At 49.5% G+C, this 24,194-nt stretch overlaps 1 protein-coding gene across 1 annotated transcript in view; it reads left to right on the forward strand.

Moving 5' to 3' along the window:
- The window catches only part of MFAP2 (microfibril associated protein 2), a 224,523-nt gene that overhangs the window by 126,796 nt on the left and 73,533 nt on the right, over positions 1 to 24,194 (forward strand). Inside the window, exons 5-6 of the mRNA XM_085608588.1 lie at positions 6,500 to 6,598; positions 8,826 to 8,864. Coding sequence (XP_085464714.1) covers positions 6,500 to 6,598; positions 8,826 to 8,864 — 138 coding nt within the window. The remainder of the gene's footprint in view (positions 1 to 6,499; positions 6,599 to 8,825; positions 8,865 to 24,194) is intronic.

Genomic DNA, 24,194 nt, shown 5'->3' on the forward strand with positions numbered 1-24,194 from the left:
TCATTTCTGTCTGTATCTGAGTTAAAACGCAAACTATCAATGTGAGCCCGCTGATCTTTTTATCATTTCAGTTTAACAAGGTGTCGCTAGATATGACGGAGGGCACACACGGACACTTCCGTGTTCGGCCAGGTCATACGATGCAACGGAAAAAGAGTAAACCGTGTTAATTAATGCGTAACATAAAAACACCAAAATATGTATGATTAGGAATAAACCGAGGGATCAACGGAAAATATTTGCAGCCCAGGGCGGTTTGAACCACACAGAAAAAATACAATATAATAAACAGTGGCATTCCGAACAAAGCAAAGCGGAAACCTAACAGCACGCACCAGGATTTATTTTTTACATGGCATCCTTGTTTTCTTTATTTTTTTCTTCAAAAACAGAACTGATTAAGGATTTCAGGGCTACACATCAGCGCATCTTCTCTAAGTAAATATTCATTTTAAAACAAACCACCGCACACACACTTAAGAAATGAAAATAAGAATGTTATCGATTTGTGTTTCGGTGACTAGAGATCGTAAAAACATGCAATGCAATATAATATTTTGCACGAACATCTATAAATATATAGTCTGTGTTTTTAAAAACATGCAATGCAATATAATATTTTGCACGAACATCTATAAATATATAGTCTGTGTTTTGCTTTAGAACACTGACGTCTTCTAGCTTTGTTTGTTGTTGTTTTTTTTACAAAATTGTTTTCTGAATTCCGTTCAGGTTGTGTTTAGTTTTCCTTCCCTGTACCAAAGCGATAACGATGGACGAGTGCCATGAAGCGACGTTTGAACGGCACGCAGCGCTATAAAATGCTCAGTAGTCGTATATCCATGTGTGTGGAGTCGTTAGCATGTTTTGTACAGTCATGTCCATGGGGGTGACTTTCATGTCTGTCTTATTCCCTGCTCAAGATTCGATGCTTTCATCCCTATTCCTGAGTTTACCTCACCCATGAAGCATGTCTGCTTCTTGTCCTTTCTAAATGGAGGAGTTGTGTCTTTCCATGATGTTGGGTGACCATTTGTTTAAAAAAAAAGTGCCTTTTAACACTCCATGGAAATGCATCACTTTCTTCGCTCTCTTCCCCCGTCTCCTCCTTCCTCGCTTCCAGTGTCTGTATCCCTCCCTGCTTCCCAACCCACGCTATTCCCTCATCACATTATCGCCCACCCATTACTCACCCACTGTCTTAATATATATTGTGTATGTGTGTGTATCTATATCTATACATAGATATATTTATACATGTATATTTATGTGTGTGTGTATATATATTTAAATGTATATGTATGTGTGTGTGTCTCTATATATAATGGCACAGTAGCTGCTCACTGCTACCCGTCTGCTCAGTTGTGCCCTTTTGGCAGTTTCATGTACTTATTTAATTTTTTTATTTACCATTTGAAGAAAAGCTGTTGCTATCGTACATTGATTTTGTGATCGTTTGACAAACCCGTCCTAGGTTAGCCTTAGCTGCAGGCATATTCATGCGGTCATGTACATGGGTGGCCATCTTGGAATGGTTTCTGTCAGACTGACTAAAACCTGTGCAAGATGGCTGCCGGTGCATTTGCACACTCGTTTACCCATCGTGGCCACCTTGGATCGAGAAAGCTTGGCAAATCAAGCAGGCAATGGCAAAGCCATTACGTCTAAAAACCTGTATTAAACTCAAGAACGTTGACTTTGCCAATGTTTGTTAGATAAGACTTTTAATTGTGCTTGTGCCGTTCATGGTAAATATATTATTTTCTCTGTTATATTCTTTGGTTGCGACTTCTTAATCTACTCCCTTATTCTGTTGGCTATTAGAGAGTTGTCTTTTGCCTTATTTATAATGCCCAGGGAATTTATTTTACATCTGAAAAGCAAACCCTTTCATCCTTCATTTAACTCTTCATCCCATCCTCCAATGTATAAACAGTGCATTTGTTTAGTTTTAATTGTTTTGGACTGGAGCGTGCATTTTTGTTACTTTTGTCGATCCTTCAATTGTAAAGTCATGTCCATTGGTGTTGCCAATGCTTGTTCATTTTGCGATTCCTGCCCACATTCTAGCAAGGACATTTTAAGAGAGGCCGGAATACTCGACTTTCCAGAGACGTGTGATTCACTATAGATAGCACAGAATTCCTTTGACCACCTTGTAGTCCAGTGGCAGGTCACGTGATTGTAACTTTTTTTTAACCCAAAAACCTTCGGTTTAAGCGGGTATTTCTCGTGGCTGGAAACTGCGAGTGGCTTCTATGTGTAGGCTGTATGGAAGAGCCCACTCCACCTGGCCCTCTGCTGCCCACTCCACCTGATCCTCTCCTGCCCACTCAACCTGACCCTCTCCTGCCCACTCCACCTCACCCTCTCCTGCCCACTCTACCTCACCCTCTCCTTACCACTCTACCTTACCCTCTCCTGCTCACTCTACCTTACCATCTCCTGCCCACTCTACCTCACCCACTCCTGCCCACTCCACCTGGCCCACTCCTACTCACTGCACCTGGCCCACTTCTGCCCACTCTACCTCACCCTTTCCTGCCCACTCTACCTCACCCTTTCCTGCCCACTCTACCTGTCCCTCTCCTGCCCACTGCAGCTGACCCTCTCCTGTCCACTCCACCTGACCCTCTCCTATCCACTCTACCTCACCCTTTCCTGCCCACTCTACCTGACCCTCTCCTGCCCAGTCCACCTGGCCCTCTCCTGCCCACTGCACCTGGCCCTCTCCTGCCCACTGAACCTGGCCCTCTCCTGCCCACTGAACCTGGCCCTCTCCTGCCCACTCTACCTCACCCTCTACTGTCCACTCTACCTCACCCTTTCCTGCCCACTCTACCTGACCCTCTCCTGCCCAGTCCACCTGGCCCTCTCCTGCCCACTGCACCTGGCCCTCTGCTGCCCACTGAACCTGGCCCTCTCCTGCCCACTCTACCTCACCCTCTCCTGCCTACTCTACCTCACCCTTTCCTGTCCACTCTACCTGTCCCTCTCCTGCCCACTGCATCTGACCCTCTCCGGCCCACTCTACCTCACCCTCTCCGGCCCACTCTACCTCACCCTCTCTGGCCCACTCTACCTCACCCTCTCCAGCCCACTCTACCTCACCCTCTCCTGCTCACTCTACCTCACCCTCTCCAGCCCACTCTACCTCACCCTCTCCTGCTCACTCTAACTTACCCTCTCCTGCTCACTCTACCTTTCCCTCTCCTGCTCACTCTACCTCGCCCTTTCCTGCTCACTCTACCTCGCCATCTCCTGCCCACTCTACCTCGCCCTCTCCTGCCCACTCTACCTCGCCCTCTCCTGCCCACTCTACCTCGCCCACTCTTGCCCTCTGTGCCTCACCCACTCCTGCCCACTCTACCTCGCCCTCTCCTGCCCACTCTACCTGACCCTCTCCTGCCCACTCTACCTCACCCTCTCCTGCCCACTCTACCTCACCCTCTCCTGCTCACTCTACCTCACCCTCTCCTGCTCACTCTACCTTACACTCTCCTGCTCACTCTACCTTACCCTCTCCTGCTCACTCTACCTTACCCTCTCCTGCCCACTCTACCTCACACTGTCTGCCCACTCTACCTGACTCTCACCTGCCAACTGCACCTGGCCCTCTTCTGCCCACTCCACCTGGCCCTCTCCTGCCCACTCCACCTGGCCCTCTCCTGCCCACTCCACCTGGCCCTCTCTTGCCCACTCCACCTGGCCCTCTCCTGCCCACTCCACCTGACCCTCTCCTGCCCACTCTACCTCACACTCTCCTGTCCACTCCACCTGGCCCTGCCCATTCCACCTGACCCTCTCCTGCCCATTCCACCTGACCCTCTCCTGCCCACTCCACCGGCCCACTCCCCTCGTCCTCTTTCACATTCCTCATGAAATTCATGGACCTCACCCACCTCAGCACTGGCGCTATTTCACTCATGGCATGGATACTGCCCTAAGTTTGGTTGGAGCTAGTAAATTAAGAAAGCCTGCCTTCCGCCAAGGGTCAAGGTGATACCTGCGCTAACCATCTTTCGAAGTCACATGTCCGAAAGATAACTCACTCCAGAGGCCTTTCAGAGACCTTACTTGGATCTGAATTCACCAAACTGACTGAACTATGACTATCACTCGAGAGTCCCGATAGTCAGACTAACTCCTGCCTGACATCTGACTGACTACCTCTTGTCCAGCTCTACCAGTCTTTCACTCACTGGTGTGAACAGGGCACTTTTTTATCCCCCTTTCCCTTTAGGGTGTGACTGTAAATGTTATCAGACTCATTACAGAACCAGGAGCATCATCTGCCTCTCATTCTATCCCCCAAACCACCATCACAACAAGCTCTGCACTTCAGCAGGGAGGCCAAGCAATGGATGCTCATGCATGGCCTGTGAGCTCGCCATTCTGGGCAGCTCGGTAGTCCATCCGTCAGAATCCTGCAGGTCTTTCGGGCTCTTGTTCTACAAACCCGACACCTTTTACAGCAGCAGAATCAAGATTTGCACTAAGTTGGAATATAGTGCGCCAATCACATGTTGTACGCTGTATGTGGAAACATACTCGCCCGTCCGAGCTCCGCACGAGTCTGGCATCCTTTATGTACAAAGCAATCGCGGCATAGCCAATAGGTCCCGCTTTTAGTACCTTATAAGTATTTAGTTATGCAGCACAATATCCTTGGTGCAACAACATCAACTGTTGTACGGCTAAACACTTATAAGGTCCCAAAGGCGAGACCTATTGGCTATGCCAATGCTTGTTTTCTTCTGTTTCTAAAGCTTTGTGAAATTGCATCCTAACTGGCAGTGATGTGTGTCTTTATGGCACCACTCAGTGTGAGAGCTCTGTGTGCTCGCTGATGCTCTGTGCTTCAAGGGGTCAAGGTGCCAGTGAGCGGTCGGGCTCTTCTCCACAGGCGTCCTACGGGTGTAGCTGTCGCCCAGCTGCAGCGGCGCGCGCTCATGGCTGCTCACTGTCTACTTAAGCACCAAGCAAACCCAACCTTTAAAGAGTAGAAAATCATCTAGAAAATTGACAGAGAATACACATTTTTATTCACAGAACAGCTGTAAAAATGTCAAATAGCATTCCTTAAAATCAAGAGCACTTATCCCTTTTCTGATATTTCATTTAAATATTAGTTGATTTGGCATATCTTCAATTCAAATATACTTTAGAAATAATTCAGTCAAAACATAAATGCTATTTGTCTGCATTGAGTTCCTAATACAAGGGCAAACGTTGCATTTCCTGATTGCTGCTTCCTTCTCCGTAGCTCCTAACCTAATGGTATTCCTGATTGTCCCGTGTATCAGCAAGCTCTCGATATGTGCCTTGCACGTAATCCCATGTCATTGATCAGTGTTACTTGTCTAATGCCACTTCCCTAAGCCTCCTGGGTGCCACTGTTGGATAGCGGTACGTTATTGCCTCACTTAACTAGGACATGATGTAATTACCCTTTGATGTATCTGCATTTCTTGGGGTCATTCCACTAATACTAACTATTTTCACTTATGAGTTCTCTGATGTCTTTGATGTTGGTGGTGGTTTCAGGGATGTTGTCTCGTGGTGCTGAAACTGTGGCAACTCCAATGATGAGGTGGTTTTGACTAGTACGGTTCTCTTTCATTTTAATTGGTTTGTACTGGCCATTTGTAAGACACAGCATAAAGGAGTGTTTCATACATTGCTCTGTGATTGGGTGGCTGTGGACTGTCAGGGGCATTGATGGTTTCAGTAGAAATCTTGATTCTGCTTTAGTGCTGTGACTGTATCTTTACTCTCCAGATGGTGTTGATTAATCTTTGGTTGGTGTGACCAATGTTTTTACATTGTTTTATTGATTGGTCATTCTCGATGACTATGCTGTGGCGTGTTACATAACAGCATCTTTAAGCTAACACATATTCAGAGGCTGTCTCAAGGTGCTCTGGTGAAGCAATGGGTGGTGCTCTTGTTTCTGTCGTAGTGTAGTTGTTGATACTGCTGGTTTATTGGCTCTGGTGACCATATCAGTTTGAGGTTTGGTGTCTCTAATGCCCTGGTGTCAATGTAACTATAGTTTTATGAATCTGGGTTCTGAGCTGAGTTGTAATGGAATTGATCATAGACATAACTGATTTGCTCTGGGATGTCTTGTGGTTTCAATGGATTAACCAATTTCACCTGCATACTTCAAATACCTTGTTAGGTCTCGCCTAGGCAGCGCATGTGCTGTCTCTTTGAGACATGCTGTATCTACTCTGTGGGCTTGCACAAGGACCATGAATGTTTTTTTGTCACCCTATTTAGGTCAATAGATCTCAAGTAGGAGAGACCTTTTGGCGTTGTCAATGCTTGTTTTATTAACTTGTGTTAAAGCGTCAAAACATCAACCTGATAATAACTCAGATTGTATTGCATAATTTATTTTTTCTTGGCTCCTATTTTGATTGAAAATCCCCATGCACAGCCGCCCTGGTGCTCCTGTATTCAATTGATATTCAGAACTCTCCTTATTCTACAGATTCCACAGTGCGCCCAGAAGAACCATTCCAGTTTGAACCTCAGGAGCAGCAGCGCAATTTGCCACAAGAGGCAATCCAGCCATTCCAGCCAACCTATGGTAAGTCAGCTTTTTGTGAATGTGTATGCCTATACTTATGCGCACACAATTCCGGTTACTGCTGGCACTAACCTCCCTACACAAGCCAAGCAAGCTGCTGCTGGATCTCATCTTCCTGCTGATGCTAACAACTTGGTAGCTTCCACACATTTTTTTGCCTGTGCTAACTTCAGTGAATTCAGTATAATAGCATCAAGAGCTGCTACCATCAGTTAACCCTCCACAAATGGCCTCTGCTGAACTAACCTCTCTGAGCATGGGACCTGCAGACCACAGCAGAATATGCCAAGTGCAAATTAAGGTCACTACCCTCATGAGCTTGTGGCTAACTTCATGAGCTGAGTGATACCTCCATGAGCTGGGGAAATCTCCATGAGCAGGAAGACGTATCATGAGGTACCCCAGAACAGGTTGAAGGCCCTTCCATGTGGAACCCTCTCCCCTTGCGTCTCTATTGCGCCATTGAAGACATCGGGAAAAGGGTTGAAAACTCACTTATTCCAACAGGCTTTTGTCTATCATGCACTTGTTTGGCTATTGCCTGCCCACCAGCACCTCAAGAAGCAAATTGGCTTCTGATGCATTACTATCCTCCTTGGATCTACACAATCCTTCGCTTACCTCTTCAAAATGCCTTTAAGCTGTGTTGAGGGTTGGTCAAGAACATAGATAATATCAAAAGGAGCCAGTAGATGTCACCATGAAGCATGTAACTGTTGGCATGGGCAAAATTCTCTCAGCGAGCAATTGATACCTAGATGAGCATGCCACCACCTACTTAAGCATGTAGATATCAAAGGAGGAGAGGTATACATGGATGAGAAGGCAATACATTCCTGAACATGCAAATCCTTCCAGAGGAGATCAATACTGCAATAGATCAGGTAAATGCTTCCAGGGTCAAATGGATATCCCACATGAATAGGTGGATAAATAAAATACCCCGTGAATCGCTCCAAAAACAGCAAGATCCTTCCAAGGAGTTGGCAAATACATATTGAAATTTTGGGATTCCTTCAAGAGCTAGTGAATCTCAAGAGCAGATGGATGCCTGAAAAACTCAGCCACATACTTCCAATAAGTAATCCGCAACTACAGTGCTAACTTCCAGGACATATGTTGATTTCTGTGTGCTGGAGGTGGATACTTTACTGTTCTTTCAAGCTCAGTTATTCAATCATTAGTGTATATAATATAATGAGCTGCTAGAGAGTGTAGGTAAAGCTATCCTTCATTTTCTCTTTTTCAGCCTTACATGCTTAATCTCACCTTATGGTTGTATCCCCCTCTTTATTTTTTACTTCTCCTATTTCGTCACCCACTAAGGGCCGATCTCGTTCAGAAAGCATACCGACCGAATTGGTTCTGGAATTCTTTCCACACGACTCGGATCAGGGGAGTTCGACCAAACAAGTACGATGCAGCCGTATGCATCCGGTTACGATTCGGTCGGACTCCCATTGACTTCAATGGGAGCCTGTGTTCCGAACGTGAACACAGGCTCCCATGGAAGAAAGAGGTGGCTAGGGAAAACCTTGCACCCTGTGGCCGGAACCCCGTGGTGCCTGCCACACTGTGCATGTTTGGGAAGAGGGGACCCACGGGTACCCCCACTGGCCCGATTGGGAGGGCCCCAGGTGAAGGGGGGCATGCTATGAGCCCCCAAACACGAATTCCGGCAGCTGTTTTCGTTCCGGGCAAGCCGAATCGGAAAGGCTTACATGCTCGTTCGGAAACAGAGTCCATAGAGCTGTACGAATCTGCTCCGGAAAGGCTTGACCTGTCCGAATGCCTTTCGGAACCGATTCGGTCAGCCCTAACTGTTTCCAGGCATCGTACTTGGTTGTTCGAAACTGGGAACGAATCGGTCGGAAACAAGGGCTCCGGATCGGATTCGGCAAACCCAAATCCAATTCAGAGCCCTTCTGACCGACATCGGAATCGACCCCTAAGTCTTACTGCTGTTTGTTTAGCTCTTTCAAGGTGGTAGAATGGGAAGCCCATAAAGCACTTTCATCTAAGAGGACTTGTACATTAAACCATTTTAGGAAGCAACTGTATTTATTTCAAGCATTTTCTCTCCCTCATCTCTTGTAATTCTATTGTCATATTTTCATGCCCTTCTGCACTGGCCCTTCCTGGTCACATATTGGCCAGGTTGTGCATGCCAAGACAATGAGAATTTCTTACATATATTCATGTTTCTTTCTTTCACTTTTTCTTTCAGAGCTTCCTGAGTCAGAGCCAACAGAACCTGGGCCTCTCGGTAAGTCAAGAGCTCTGTTACTGATTCTATTTGCTGGTTGATGTTCAGTATACATGGATTCTGTGATGATCAGGTGCATACCTCGAGGAACAGTTTGGTTTCCTCTTGAGGTTAGCTTGTTCCATAAATAGGTGGATTACATTTGCAAATAAGGGAACACCTAAGTGACACTTCTTTGGAGCAAGTGGATATATTTATTGTAAGGTGAATAATACAGGGCTCTATTCCTTCATACTTGAATTGGTTTTAGTTTGTCCTAAGCATGACCCATCACACCGCTGTATGCTCTAAAATATCTTAGGGCCATATTCACAAGGAGCTATCGCCGAATTAACAGCACTTTATCGCAGCCAAAGTCGTGATAAATTTACCTCTCCATTCACAAGCTGGTGCTAACAGCCCACAGCACCAGTTTACCCACGATAGCAGCCGCAAAACATATTGCCACAGATGACCCCCGCAACTATCACTAACGAGATGCAGAGTGGGTGTTTCCGTGCCAAAAGCCACGACAACACCACTCCTCACCATTCTCAACGACCAGACAGATTGGCAATAAAATCACAAAACAGGCGATAAGGCGCGATAGCAGCAGGAAATCTACACCTGCTCTGTGACCTGGTGTTAAGTCGGACGGCAGCCAGCATCACAAATGGGAGCACAGCCCAGGGCCACATCGGAAGTGCAACAGATGCCAAGGAGCCACTCATCATGCGGCCCGGACACCCAAGAGGGCCACAACACACACCGACACCACCCCAGGACCCCACCCCACACCCGGAACACCCCCCACCCCCCCAGACAACCACAGAGGCAGCACAGACAAAGACAGCGGACCCCCAGGAAACGCACCAGCCTCACAGACCCAACATTTGATAATGTCACCCGTCCACTACAGACTCAAAGGGACAACCATCCTACGAATCCTGACCGTCATTGCCTAACAGGCCTACGGCACCAACACAGCGGACAACCAACATCCCATTCCACACCAAGCTGATGGATTGGCTGCACCTGTTGGCCCCTTGCACCCCCCCAACAACACCCACCAGAGTCGGAGGAGTCTCACAGCCTGCCACATCCAAGTCCCTCACACCTGTCCTGGACATTACCATCACCCTGGTACCCCAGTCCCCATACGTCCAACACAATGCGCAGGATCCGCTGGAGACCAAGCAAGGACCATACGCCATAGCAGGATGCACGCAAATGTTGGGGGCAATCCACAGCACACATGTCCCACCTGTGCCCCCAGGTGACACAGCACACAATCACCGCAACAGGAAGCACACGTCTCACATCAATGTGCAGGCAACAATAGAACACTGTGGAACCTCCAACAATGTCGCCTCCAAATACCCTGCCACTGTGCACGATTCCTTCACCCTCCGACAGTCCATCAGCAACCAGCCTACCCAGGATGTCAACAATGGAAATGCACAGTCCCATGGCAAGTTTCAAATGGTCACCCTACTCACCTCAACTCCACAACCATGCAACTCACAACTCTGGCAATGCACACGTCACAAAATCACTACCAACATGACCACACACCAGACACGAAAGAACAACTCACAATGGTTACCTGGCCAAGCCGTGAACATGATCCATCAACGGCATGGCACCTCAGCCACACAACAGCCGAATGTGTGGAGAAGTGGCATGTGTGAAGGAGGCAGTAGTACCATGATTGGGAAAGTACACAATGCCAAGAGCAGCAGAGATGTGCTGGACAGACTGCAGTATGAAGCACACACCCATATCCATGGCGACATACACCTCTGGTGTATGGAGTGTAGTGGACAGTGGACACAACCATGTCACCACAGCCAGTGAGGGAACTCGTGGAAATCTTGCCTGTTATGCCCCCCCCCCCCCGCTTGACCGGAATGGCATGGCCCTGCGTACGCCACGCCAGCGTAGGGGTGTGAATAAGCAGGACGCAGCCCTGGGCGTGACCCTCTTCTGGAAAGCCCGACGTCTCTGCCAGGGTGGCGCCTCTCACCCCGCCACGAGGCCGACGCCATCCTCTAGAGCGGAGTTGCCTGCAATGCTGTGCGCCTGCCGGACCATGAACCCGTCAGGCCCACCCCTGCGCAGCCAGGCCTCACTGACGTGTGTCAAGGAGGGCCCACCACATTCTGGCTCAAGCTCCAGGCCAGAGTCCCGTGACCTTCGCAGCCTCCTCAGACCATCCCGGACTCCACGAAACAGGCCTGCTTGAGTCCTTTTTCGTTGACGTACTCTACTACCGCCTCAGGCCTACTCCTCGACCCAGTAGGTCCCATGTGTGAAACTGTGTCCTGAGTCATGAATGGCAGTGACCCCAAATCTGGGCCACCAGCAACAGCACCGGACTCCCTTCGATCAGTGAGGCATAGTTCCATATGGGCTTCTTGCGACACGTGGTTCCACTAACCCTGTTCAACTCCAGCGGGCAACAGGTGGTGCCACTAACCCTGTTCAATTCCAGCGGGCGACACGTGGTGCCACTGAACCTGAACTACGCAGGCCGGTGGGCCCATCCAACCTATGCTGGCGACATGGTGAATGGGCCGTGCTGACCGCTGCCTCAGGCCTATACCACGGTCAGGTAGATCACACATTAGGAACTGAACATCGGTCATTCAAACAGGCAGAATACATGTCATCGCACGCACGGAGAGGTGTAAGAGGATGACGCGTTGCAGTCTAGAGGGAACAAGATCTTCGTTACGGAGGTGATCGGACACTACCGGCAACTGCCCTTGTGTCACTAACTCTGTGCCTCGCCAGCCAACGACACGTGGCTGTGGGCCACTGCTGACCACTGCCTCCGGCCTACACTGCGGTCCAGTAGGTCACAGAGTCTTCACTTTGCAATGGCTGAGTTCATATCTGCGTACCAGCAGCATCGCAGACAGCATCCCCTCTCAGCCCTGGTGCCACTAAGTCTGTTCCCCGACAATCATGGACACTCTTTGGTCAAACTTTGGTGGCATCTGAGCCTTTGAACTAGTGGGCAGTTTTCATCCTCATGTAGCTGATACCTAATTGGTGGTGGCAACGAGGCTGTCGCATTACACTCCTCCATTTGCTGCTTCCAGATAAAATCAAGCCTTTCGGCGTCATGCCATGGAGGACACCTTCCACTGTCCCACGACACCCTCCGCAACATACACCTCGGACATTGATAGTGAATCGCTCAGGTCGCATGGCCCATCTGACTGCACTGCAAGTCATCGTCCCGTGGCTGGGTGCCTGTGCCGGCTGCTGTGCATCTGGGGCCACTAACTCTGTGCTGGTCAGGTCCGGGACCCCTTCTTCTGAGGTATTGGATGGCCCCTAAATTTTGGCCTGGGGGTCATCAACGCCATTTCTCTGTGGCCCTATGCTGTACGCAGCCTCCGGGCCCAACAGCGCCCCTGCATGGCTCACACACCAAATCGAGTACTGACCGTCCCGGACGTGGCATCACAGCAGGAGGCACATGCCACCACCGCAAGGACCACCTCCAACAGCCATCTGCCAGAGTCGAAACGGTGGTCCTGACAGACTTACGGAGTTGCCCAGACCTGTCGTGGATGCCATCATCGTCCTGATACCCTGCTCAGCACTCCAGGTGCCAGTGACTCAGTGCACCGCAAGCCATTGTCCGTTACTGATTGAGTTATGAGCTGTGGAGAGGTTGCGCAGCTATGTCACCCCAAACAGTGTGGGGCCCTGAGACGTTGATGGGGAAGATGATGCAGGTATGACACACCCCACTGCATCTGCATCTGCATCAGGTGTCTGTCGGAGGGACACGATTCTAGACTTTTTCTTCACATGGGCGCGCTCATCTCTAGTGTCCCATCCCCAGTGCACGTCAACTCATGGACACTTCTGTTTGCATGTTGGCTGTCCTCTGGACTTTCTCCGGCTCCCTCCATGTTGCTCAGCAATTGACTCTTTTATGCATGTGTTTTCTGTTTCCGTTGCACTGGTGTCCAATGTTCAAGTGGTTGCCAGCACCAGACATTCCGTGCGTGCTGGCTTACACTCACCCCACACACATCCAGCACAGGCATCGCTGTACATGTGGCCCTGCCAATAAAGGGGCCGGGCGCATGTGCCTGTAGCCAGTTCAACATGGTATCTGCTTGTGTCCCTGTGGTCTTGTAAGCACGAGGGCCCTGGGCCCGACGCCATTACAGTGTGCTGTGTACATCGGATGCAGACGTGTCACCGCAGGCAGTGGGTTGGAGCTTGGACATGTAGCTTTGTCGTGACCCACTCAATTCGTAAGGGGAGTGGCCAGGGCCGTCTTACGCAGAGCCAACATGGGTGTGTGACTGGAATTTGAGCACCCCTGCCCGTGGTTCTATACTGTGAATGTGCAATTGCATGTGTCTCTATGGCAGTGTGGGTCTCCTTAGTGGGGTGTTGATAGCCCCTGAAGGGTGATAGACACCTACGTATGTGTCCTGGTTCGCATGCCATGGGTTCAGCCCACACCTGTTGGGCCACCTCCTTTTGGCGTGCAGGAACATGGCATTGGGGTGCAATGTGTGGCCCGGTGAAGTGTCGTGGCCCAGCTGTGCTTGCTGGTGCTTCCTGCTGTGTGGTCTGTTGCAGGCTGGGTGTTCTCCTCTGAGTAGCTTGGCTGCCCGGGTCCTGGTGGGGGGTTGGTTGGGATATCCATGTGCTGTTGTAGGGCATCGGTGTCGACGGTGTGGTTGTCCTCTCCGGCATCACTGATGTGTTGTATTCTGTGCTCTGCTGAAGGTGTTGTGGGCCCCTCTGCGATGTGAAGGGGAGGTGCGTATTGACTTTGCGTTGACATATATGTTGGCGCATTGTGCAGGTTTGCATGCAGACTGTATGTCAATGTACATTGTGACTGTGGGGTGCTGGATTCTTCTGCTGAACAGTGTAGATTTGGTCTACATGACGGATGTGATGTCGTACGCGTACATTTCCATTTCACAGTTTCCGGCTCCGTCAGATGTAGTAGGCATGTTTCTGTGCATGTGCTGAGCCAGTTGTGTCCTCTGTTCTGCAGTGTCGGCTATGCACGTTGTTCTTCGTTGCCGTCAATGTGGGTGTGCTGTCCGTGCTGTGTGTGTGTGCTGCAGGGGGCCAAGGAGATCGGGCCCATGGATCTGGGTGATTGTGGGTGTGCAGTGTGCTACACCTCGTTGTGCATATGTGCCATTGTGCCCACTCTCCCCGTCCCCCCAGTCCCTGTTGATGTTTTGTCAGGTCCTCTCGAGCTGTGTCCGTACTCCTTACTCCTTGCACCATCTACACACTGATGACTGTGGCCTGGGTTTCCTTCAGCTCCTCCGGTGGCGATGGACTGCCACCTCCTGTCACCGTTGCTGCCTTCCTGTTGGCAGCGGGTTTGCACCTGGTTTAGGTAGTCACGTCATGCCGGCGCCTATTGGTCTCCTGGGTTGGCCTCCTGGGCACTCCAACTGCAATCCAGGTGGTCTGCTAGTGGGTCAGTTGCTGCTAGTGTTCTGTCACCTCCGTGATGCTGGTCTTGTTTTCCTGCGGTCTGCACCCCGACTTCCTCTCTCTCTTTACCTTGGCCTTCCCCCACCTCGTTGTTCCTTGCTGGTAGTTTGTGGGGGTTGTTGGGTTCGGGTTGGCCCCTGTGCTGTGTCAGGGTGCATCCATGGTGCTACGCACTTTGGATTCCTTTTGGTGTTTTTTCTGCGGTTTTTATAGTGCATTGTTCCGACAGACGCGTGGAATTTGCAGGCCTGTGGCTGGTTTTCGCTACTTTTTGTGCAGCGGTTGGCCTCATCGTATGTTTTTTTGCATTCGCGTTTCGCATTTCTGCGGCGTGGCATTGATTTTGACAAGGACAATTTTTGGCGCGTTATCTGGTGACTATCGCATGATGCCGCCTTGTCGTGAATTCCACGTTGTCACAGGGTTATTTTCCCACGATGGGCTGCGATATTGAACGTTGCGTTACGCTACTCTTGCGGTAGTTATCACAGGTTCTTGTGAATATACCCCTTTGTCTTTCCCAAAGGATAGTGTCCTCCGTCGTGGGTAGAAATACACAGCATGTTGTGGGTAGAAATACACAGCATGACTACTTTTGCAGCGTGAATCTTTCTGGATTCACTATGCTGTGCATTATTCCGCGATCTTGTGGTTGGGTCCGGATTCGTAGTCTTTTTTTTTTTTTTTTTTCGTAGCCCAGGTGGGCGTCGACGTCCACCATTTGGTGCACCTCCCGTGACGTCGTCGTGCTTCCTGCGGAAGTCCCACCTTTGGGGCGCCATCTTCAGATTCTTTTTTCCGCCGTTGGGTCTGGATCGTCATCGGGAAGCTCCAGAATTTCACTCGGAAGAAGAAGGAAAAAAAGCGAGTTTCGTCGATAGAATCACTAGAAGATATCAGGAAAGGAAGAGATTTCATCAGGAGCGCGAAGAAAAGAGGACCAGCGCCCTTTTTCTTTGGCGGCCTTGGAGAATGCACGCTCAGAGACCCTGAGCGCAATGGACAAGACGCCATTCAAGTTCTGCCCAAACTGCCACCACAAGTTCGCGCAGAAAGACCAGCATCCGGTCTGCAACCTCTGCCTACCGGTCGATCACCAGAGTATCGACTGCAACGCCTGCTCAGCCTTCGCGCCGAAGACACTCAGGGTGAGAGAGCGACAGAGAAGAGCCAACGCCAACATGGATGGCAAGGGGAAGCCCCCGACGCTCTACGATCTGGGCCTCTCCACGGACGACGAGGACAACGTCGCCGAGACAGCCGAAAACTTCACGGTCGTAGAGACCGACAAGAAAAAAGAAGACGAGGTAAGAGAATCGTCGAGCGCAAAACAGAAAGTACCTCGACAACACGAGGGTGACTCGAGAAAAACTGAGTCAAAGTCCACGAAGGGAGCCCCGGCGCCGAAAACTTCAACGTCCAAAGGGGGAACCACGGACAAGAGGCCGAGCGGATCCTTAGAAAAGGACTCCCTGGTGCCAAAAGACGCCGAAAGGCAAGGGTCGTCGAAAACATCCCATGAAACGGGCCGATCGACGCAGAAAGAACGTTCGACGTCGACGCAAGTTTCATCGAAAAGACACGCGGTCGGCGCCGAAAGCATCTCCGAGATGGAGAAAAAGAAGAGGCGGCTCGAGGCCGAAATGGAGAACATCCTTCAAAGGAAGAAGGAGTTCGACGCCAGGATGAAGGAATTCAAGATTCCAACGGTTTCATCGGCGGACGTCGGTGAGGTCGAAGACGAGTTCGACGCCGAAGGGCTGACAAGGGATCTCGAAGAGGAAGAAGAGCCCTATTATGAGGGAGAAGCAGAGGAAGAAGACCAACGGTCGTTCTACGAATCGGCGGCATCTACCAGCAACGACGTCGAATGGCACGATCTCGACACCGAAAACCCGGAGGAGCCCGTGGACACGTACCCTTCGAGGCCTTCGCCACCCGACGACATCGGGGTCTACAATATGGTGGTCAGGAGCGCAGCAATGGCCTTCGGCGTCAAACTCGACGAGGAGAAACCGAAAGCCGATTTTCTCGTCGAGACACTGCTCCCCATCCAGACAAGGAGCCAGTTCCTCCCCATGCTACAAAGCGTGATGAATCAGGGGAGAGAAGCCTTCAAGGAACCTGCGACCTGCCGGTCGATCACGCCCAGGACAGAGAAGAAATATAAGCACTCCTCCCTGGACCCCCCTTACATCAAGGGTAGCGTGACCGCGGACTCCATCATAGCCTCCACGGCCAGGAGAAGGGCCAACGTACCAGCAACTTCGGGCCCGCCTCCGGATAAGGAGAGCAGGAGGATTGACCTCACAGGAAGAAAGGTCGAGAGGAACGCCGCAATGCACTGGCGCATGGCGAATTCGAATGCACTCCTCAATAGACACCAATACCAGCACTGGGATGAGATGGGGGAGCTAGTAAAGCACCTCCCCGAAGAATACCGCCAGAGAGCCTCTCACCTGATAGACGAAGGCAAGAACATCGCCAACTCCTGTATAAAGACGGCGTTGGATGGGGCAGAGACTTCAGCAAGACTCATGGCCATAGGGGTCACAGAGAGGAGGCATGCATGGCTAAGAATCTCGGGATTCAAACCGGAAGTGCAGAACAACATCCTTGGCACCCCCTTCAACGGAGAGACACTGTTCGGAGCAACAGTGGACGAGAAGCTCACCCAGCTGAAAAAAGAAAACGAGACGGCGAGGTCCATGGGGGCCCTACAGCTGAGGGGAATGAGGCGAGGAAATCCCTCAAGGAGACCCTACGGTAGGGGAGGAAGCCAGCAGGGGACGTCGCACCAGGCGTTCCAACAAGGTCAGCAGGGTGAAGGTCACGGACAAGGTCAGCAGAAGCAAAACTGGCAATATCAACCTCGGGGCCAGTCCTTTCGCGGGAGAGGGAACGGACGTGGCCAAAGGAGGAGAGGGGGCGAACAGCCCTCGTCGAAGTGACTCAGCACGCAAGAGGACGCCTACCCTCGTCAGGACCCCAAGGGTGAGGCGCAAAAAAGTGTCATCAGGGGGAAGAGAAGATTCAAGAGCCTACGAGCATACGACACCTGTAGGCGGAAGACTGAGGTTCTACCTTCAGGAGTGGCGGCGTATAACCACAGACAAGTGGATACGGAACATCGTGCAGTACGGATACTGCGTAGATTTGGAGAAAAGACCTCCAAACAGGAAACCGAAGGGAAGACTGAGATCGGCCCAAGAACTGGCAATACTCAGAGAAGAAACGCGGAAACTCCTACAAAAGGGAGCCATAGAGACAGTGCCGTTCAGAGAACGCAACAAAGGGGTCTACTCAAACTACTTCGTGGTTCCGAAGGTAGACGGAGACCTCAGACCCATACTGGACCTCCGTTACCTAAACAAGTTCATCAGAACGCAAAGGTTCAAAATGACTTCACTGCAGGAGGTTCTGCCACAGATAAGAGAAGGGGACTTCATGGTCACCGTGGACCTCAAGGATGCCTACCTTCACATCCCAATAAACAGGAGGCACAAGGGCCTTCTTAGATTCAACATCGAACAGGAACACTACCAGTTCACAACCCTGGCCTTCGGATTAAAATCAGCACCAAGGGTCTTTACAAAATGCCTGTCGGCGGTAGCGGCACACCTACGAAGACAGGGAATACATGTCTACCCCTACTTGGACGACTGGCTGGTCAAGGCAAACTCACGCGAGAAGTGCGAGAGGCACGCAAAACGCGTAACAGACACCCTCACGAATCTGGGATTCTCGATCCACTGGGGAAAATCATCGCTGGAACCGGAACAGGTGAAGATTTTCCTGGGGGCAAAGATCAACTCCCGCAACAGTACAGTAGTGCCCAGCGACAGGAGGACAGATGCTCTACTGAAGGAGACGAAGCTCTACCAGAAGGGGCGAGCTCTGACAGTGAGGGCTGTGAGCAAGACGATGGGGATGATGGCGTCCTGTATCCAGCTGGTGCCGAATGTACGCCTGCACATGAGACCATTCCAGGAATGGCTACAACAGCAATGGTCACAAGCAAACGGAAGTTGGGAGGATCTAGTGGTTGTGACGCACGCAGTGCAGGAGGAGATAACTTGGTGGAACAGAGACAACATAACAACAGGGAGAAGCCTGACACCACCAATCCCAACAGTGACCATTACCACGGACGCATCGCAGAAGGGATGGGGAGCGCACATGGACAACCTCAGAGTGAGGGGTCTATGGGCTCCAGCAGATGCGGTCCCCCATATCAACTACCTCGAGTTGAAAACAATCCTGCTAGCCCTGAAGGCATTCCAGAGACACCTGTTCAACCAGAGGGTGTTGGTCCAAACAGACAACACCACGGCGATGTTCTACATCAACAAACAAGGGGGGACACAGTCGTTCCCACTCTCATCCCTAGCTCAGGAGATTTGGAGATGGGCCATACCTCTCAGGATAGATCTACTGGCAATTCACCTTCCGGGGAAGGACAATGTGGAGGCAGACTGGCTAAGCAGGCAGACCTCAGCATCGCACGAGTGGGAGCTCAATGCCCAGGAAACGGAGAGACTCTTCCGGAGATGGGGGACTCCCACAATAGACCTATTTGCAACACGCCACAATGCAAAATGCCAAAGCTTCGCGTCCAGGCAACCAGATCAGCAATCCAAGGGAAATGCCCTATGGATAAGCTGGTCGAGGACATTTGCCTACGCCTTTCCACCGATACCCCTGTTGCACAGAGTGCTCGACAAGTGCAGAACCAGCAACATGACTCTGATCCTAGTGGCTCCGCAGTGGGCGAGGCAGACATGGTTCTCACAAATTCAAGAAATGGCACAAGGCAACCCATACAGGTTCGAGAGGAGGAAGGACCTGCTCTCAATGCAAAACGGAGAGGTCCTGCACCCAGAGCCAGAGACCCTCAACCTGGCGGCATGGCTCCTGAAGACCTAGAGTTCGCACACCTAAGATTGCCTCCAAGCACGATGCGAGTGCTACGGGAGGCGAGGAAACCAACTACACGAAAATGCTACAGCGCAAAATGGAAGAGGTTCACTGTGTGGTGCCGGAAAAAGGGCCTACAAAACAGAATGACAAGAGACGCAACAGTACTGAGGTACCTCACACACCTTCTAAAGAGTAACCTCTGCTCGAGCTCACTAAGGGTACACCTAGCGGCAATCGTGGCCTACACCAGAGGTGAAAAAGGTGGAAGTTTCTTCAGCTCGCAGGTGGTGAGGAGATTCATGGAAGGAGCCAAAAGGATGCCCCCCCCGAAAAGGTTGCCGCCGCCGGCATGGAATCTGAATGTGGTCCTGACGGAGCTCATGAAGGCACCGTTTGAACCCATCCACAAGGCCACACTGCAGATGTTGACTATGAAAACGGCCTTTCTGGTGGCCATAACCTCACTACGCAGGGTGAGCGAGCTTCAAGCACTAACGCTGCAGGAACCCTACATTCAGATTCACAAGGATAGAATAGTCCTGAGAACGGACCCACACTTCATGCCCAAGGTGGTGTCGGCGTTCCACATGAATCAGAGTATTCAGATACCAAGTTTCTTCCAAAACCCGACTTCAAACGCAGAAAAGGCCCTGCACACCCTCGACGCAAGAAGAGCGGTGATGCACTACATTGAGAGAACCAAGGAACTCAGGAACACGAAACAGCTGTTTGTGTCCTTTGCTACTAGCTTCATGGGTAGGCCAGTGACTAAGGGCACCATCGCGAGGTGGATTGCCCTCACTATTCAATTCTGCCACAAACAGGCAGGACAGGAGCTAGCGGAGGGGCCGCAGGCTCACTCCACAAGGAAGAAGGGGGCCACCGTGGCCTTCCTGGCGAACACGCCCATCCAGGACATATGCCTCGCGGCAACTTGGGCATCTGTGCACACGTTCACGAAACACTACTGCGTGGACATTCAGATGAACAAGGAAGCACAGGTTGGACAGAAGGTGCTTCAGCACATTTTCAACGACCAACGCTCATCTACCACCCAGCCGCCACAGAATTAGGAAAACCGCTACAAAGTCTATGCACAGCATAGTGAATCCAGAAAGATTCACGCTGCAAAACGAATAGTTTCTTACCTGTCGGTGTAGTTTTGCAGCTTGAAGATCTTTCTGGATTCACTAGCGAACCCACCCACCTCCGCCAGGAAGATGAGGCTGGAGGAAGAGGGGGTAAAATGGAAAAGATCAAAGAAATGAAAACATACAGAAAAATGGACAAGAAGGATTAATCAATCGCCTAGGGTTAAAAAAAAAAAAAAAAAAAAAAAGAAAGGAAAAAAGAACCCGAAGATGGCGCCCCAAAGGTGGGACTTCCGCAGGAAGCACGACGACGTCACGGGAGGTGCACCAAATGGTGGACGTCGACGCCCACCTGGGCTACGAAAAAAAAAAAAAAAAAAACAAAGAAAAGACTACGAATCCGGACCCAACCACAAGATCGCGGAATAATGCACAGCATAGTGAATCCAGAAAGATCTTCAAGCTGCAAAACTACACCGACAGGTAAGAAACTATTCGTTACACACATGCTGCTTGCTCCCAGGGCTAGTGTGGAGCATCACTGAGCAGCTTTTGGGACAACAATGAACAACTTATTCACCCTTATCTCAAAACCACCCAACAGGCAGATCCCATTCTGCAGACATCCTGAGGTTGCTGGTACATCTCAACACTAATGCCAATAAACCCACAAACATGGGTTGAGTTTAAGGTTCGCAAGAACTAATCATCTTTTTAACCTCTCCTCCAGCTCCCAAGAGCCGCCAGTTCCCATTTAGGCCCAGATATACTTAAATATTGCTTGAAAGTTTAGTAAATCTGGGCCTTAGTCTTTCAACTACCCTCCAGCCCTATTGGGCATCGAAAATGGCATACGTTGCACTACTTAAGTACATTCTAGATTATCATACCAGTATACCACCTCAGAAACTGCTATTTGTTGCTGGAGCTAGATACTTAAGGCCCGATTCACAAAAGTAATCTGAGTCAAAATCCTAACTTTACGACTTTCGGTATTCACAAAAGGCATTTAGTAGCAGTGACGTGAGGGTTCCTAACTTTACTACTACTAAACTGAGAAAAATCCTAACTTTACGACTTTCAGTATTCACAAAAGGCATTTAGTAGTAGTAAAGATAGGATTTTTCCTCAGTTTAGTAGTAGTAAAGTTAGGAATCCTAACTTTTGCAGCGTGAATCTTTTCTGGATTCACTATTCTGTGCATTATTCCGCCATCTAGTAGTTGGGTCTGGAATTGTACTGCTAAATGCCTTTTGTGAATACCGAAAGTCGTAAAGTTAGGATTTTGTCTCGGATTACTTTTGTGAATCAGGCCCTTAGTTAGCAGTCAAGCAGCAATGGTGTCACAGGCCAGGATTCAAAGTTGGTGCATGGACATCATGCTAATGTCCCGATAGGGACATGGAATTACATCAAGCAGCATGGAGATAGGGAGGGGGGAGCAGGGGTATGGGAAAGATTGTACACATGCCTTGTATTGCTCTAGTAGGCGATATGCCATGTACTTCAGAAGTGACCCGGCTGCCTTTCACTCGAGATAATGAACATGAAGCCAAGATATTGAAAACAAGAAAGGTTCCCTATTCTTGTTTAATGTTAAGATTCATTATGTACGAAAGGTGTTTTTGCACCGTGATTCATACTGGAGATTCCCATGTTTTGTATATATCAAAATAGTTTATTGTAGCTTTAGAGGTCAAATAAAATACTAATTTGAATACACTTTGACTGTTATATTGATGTCTGAGGTCTCAGCAAGGGCTCAGGGGTTGTGCATGGGGTATTTTATGACATGGCCTCTGTCTTCAGATCTTCACGTTCCCTGCCCCAGAAGGCACTCATCCATTGTACCCAGATGTTGCTGTGCCTCGTCTAAGCAGATTTTAATCATCTCACTCGTTGCTGATGTGCCCTGTGCAGATGTTGCAGCACTGTCTATGTATACTACAGTCTTTGGCAGATGTTGAAGCTAGCAGCCTTTCCAATGATCATATCAAATACTTTCTGCCTTTTTATAGGAACAAAGCGGAGTAATGCTGGTTTATATCAGTAAGAATTCTTTTAAGGAGGTTGTACAAATAAACACATTGTAATTCTGCCATCAGGACAATGCTTTGTAGTTTTCTACTTCCACATAAATATCCTAAACAGTTCAGTGACCATCATGTGGTAGTAGTTTTAGAATTAATGTTGATCCAGGATTGCTACATCTTTGCTAAACTGTGGCAACTCTTTCAGGGAGAGAGCCTTGTAGACAAGAGAGAAGCTTTTCAAGAAAATCCTCCTGGGTTCCCTATAATACATTCATGCTGCTGTCCATACCACTCTGACAGATCAGCAGTACCTTAGAACTCTTTCCTGGCATTGAAAGGGTGGGCAGTGTAATAGCCCGGCTGATGGAGCACCTGTGAAGGTAATGGTGGTGGGGATCAAAGGCAAGACAAAAGACAGAGTGGAGTGGAGTGGAGTGAAGAAAAGAAAAGAAGCTACAAGAGAATGAAAGGCATAGGGCAAAGTTACAGAAAGGGGAGAAAGGGAAAACTGAAGATAGGAAATTAAAGGAACAAGGGATCATAGGAAATAGGAACACAGGGAGACAAGAAAAGTGAAAAATTGAAAAGGAAAGAGTGAAGGAAATATAAGGAAAAAAGTATCAAATAGCAAATACCATTAAGGCAAGAAGTACACATATGTCAAAAAGAATAGAATTCCGCAGTTTTGGTACCTGCACCAAAAAGCCTTTGGTCACCCTTGCCCAGAACCTTCAGTAAAACAGACAGCAAATTAAGATCTCCGAGAGTATGGACGTCTTGGCCCTTATGTGCGTGCACATGTAAAGAGGGCGATCACAAATATCAACAAGCATTGGCATAGCCAATAGGTCTCGCCTTTGGGACCTTATAAGTGTTTAGCCATGCAACAGTTGCATAATTAAATACTTATAAGGTCCCAAAAGCGAGACCTATTGGCTATGCAAAGCGAAAGTGAAAGTAATTGCGGTAAAGGGCGGCACACGCGCCCATGCACATGCACTGTAGCTCTAGGCTGGCCTGGTAGCACTTTTTGGAGCCCTCTCAATAAGTCTCGCCAGACCAGCGCATGCGCTGGGTCAGGCGAGACCTAAAAAGAGGGACCCACGCCCCTTTGGAGGGGGGGGGGGTATGCATCCACTTTGTTGACCAACTGTGACATACCTTGGACACTGTGTACACATTCCTTCAAAGGCGGCAGCAGAGCAACGCGTGATAAAGAGGCGACCATTCAACGCCCTCTTTGATAATCGACAACAGGGGACTGCAGCTGATTCTGTCTAAACTATTAAGCTGAGCTTCGAACAACTTTAATGAAGGCACAGTTTACTTGGGGATATGGTGAACTTAAACTGCACAACAGTCCATGTTCTACACAGGTTTTATTTTACTAGGATGTGGATAGTATTGGCATATGGAAATTTTTTTAGCTACAAGGAAACACAAAATGTGGAAACCAAAGGCATTCTCGCGCAAGTAGACATGGCATGGAAATGACAAAGCGAGCTTCAAAAATGTTCCCAATAGGTTTATCGGCGCACTGTTGTCTTCCAACTCCAACTTGTAGAAGTAAATAATTGGGCAATTCCTGTGAAAAAAACACCTTTCAGAGGAAATCGTAAATTGGCATAGCTGGTGGAAGTCCCAGTGAACTTAGTCAACTTGTTTTGCTAAGTCTCTGCGGTGGGCGTCCGCAGGGTCGCCAGATCGTTTCACTGATGCTAAATACCTTGTACCCAGATCTGGCTGTCCCTTCACAACACGACTGTCATTAAGTGATTTAGTTTGGTTGCTTTGATTAAAGTCTG

This window comes from Triturus cristatus, chromosome 1_2 (assembly GCF_964204655.1).
Source record: "Triturus cristatus chromosome 1_2, aTriCri1.1, whole genome shotgun sequence".
NCBI lineage: Eukaryota > Metazoa > Chordata > Amphibia > Caudata > Salamandridae > Triturus > Triturus cristatus.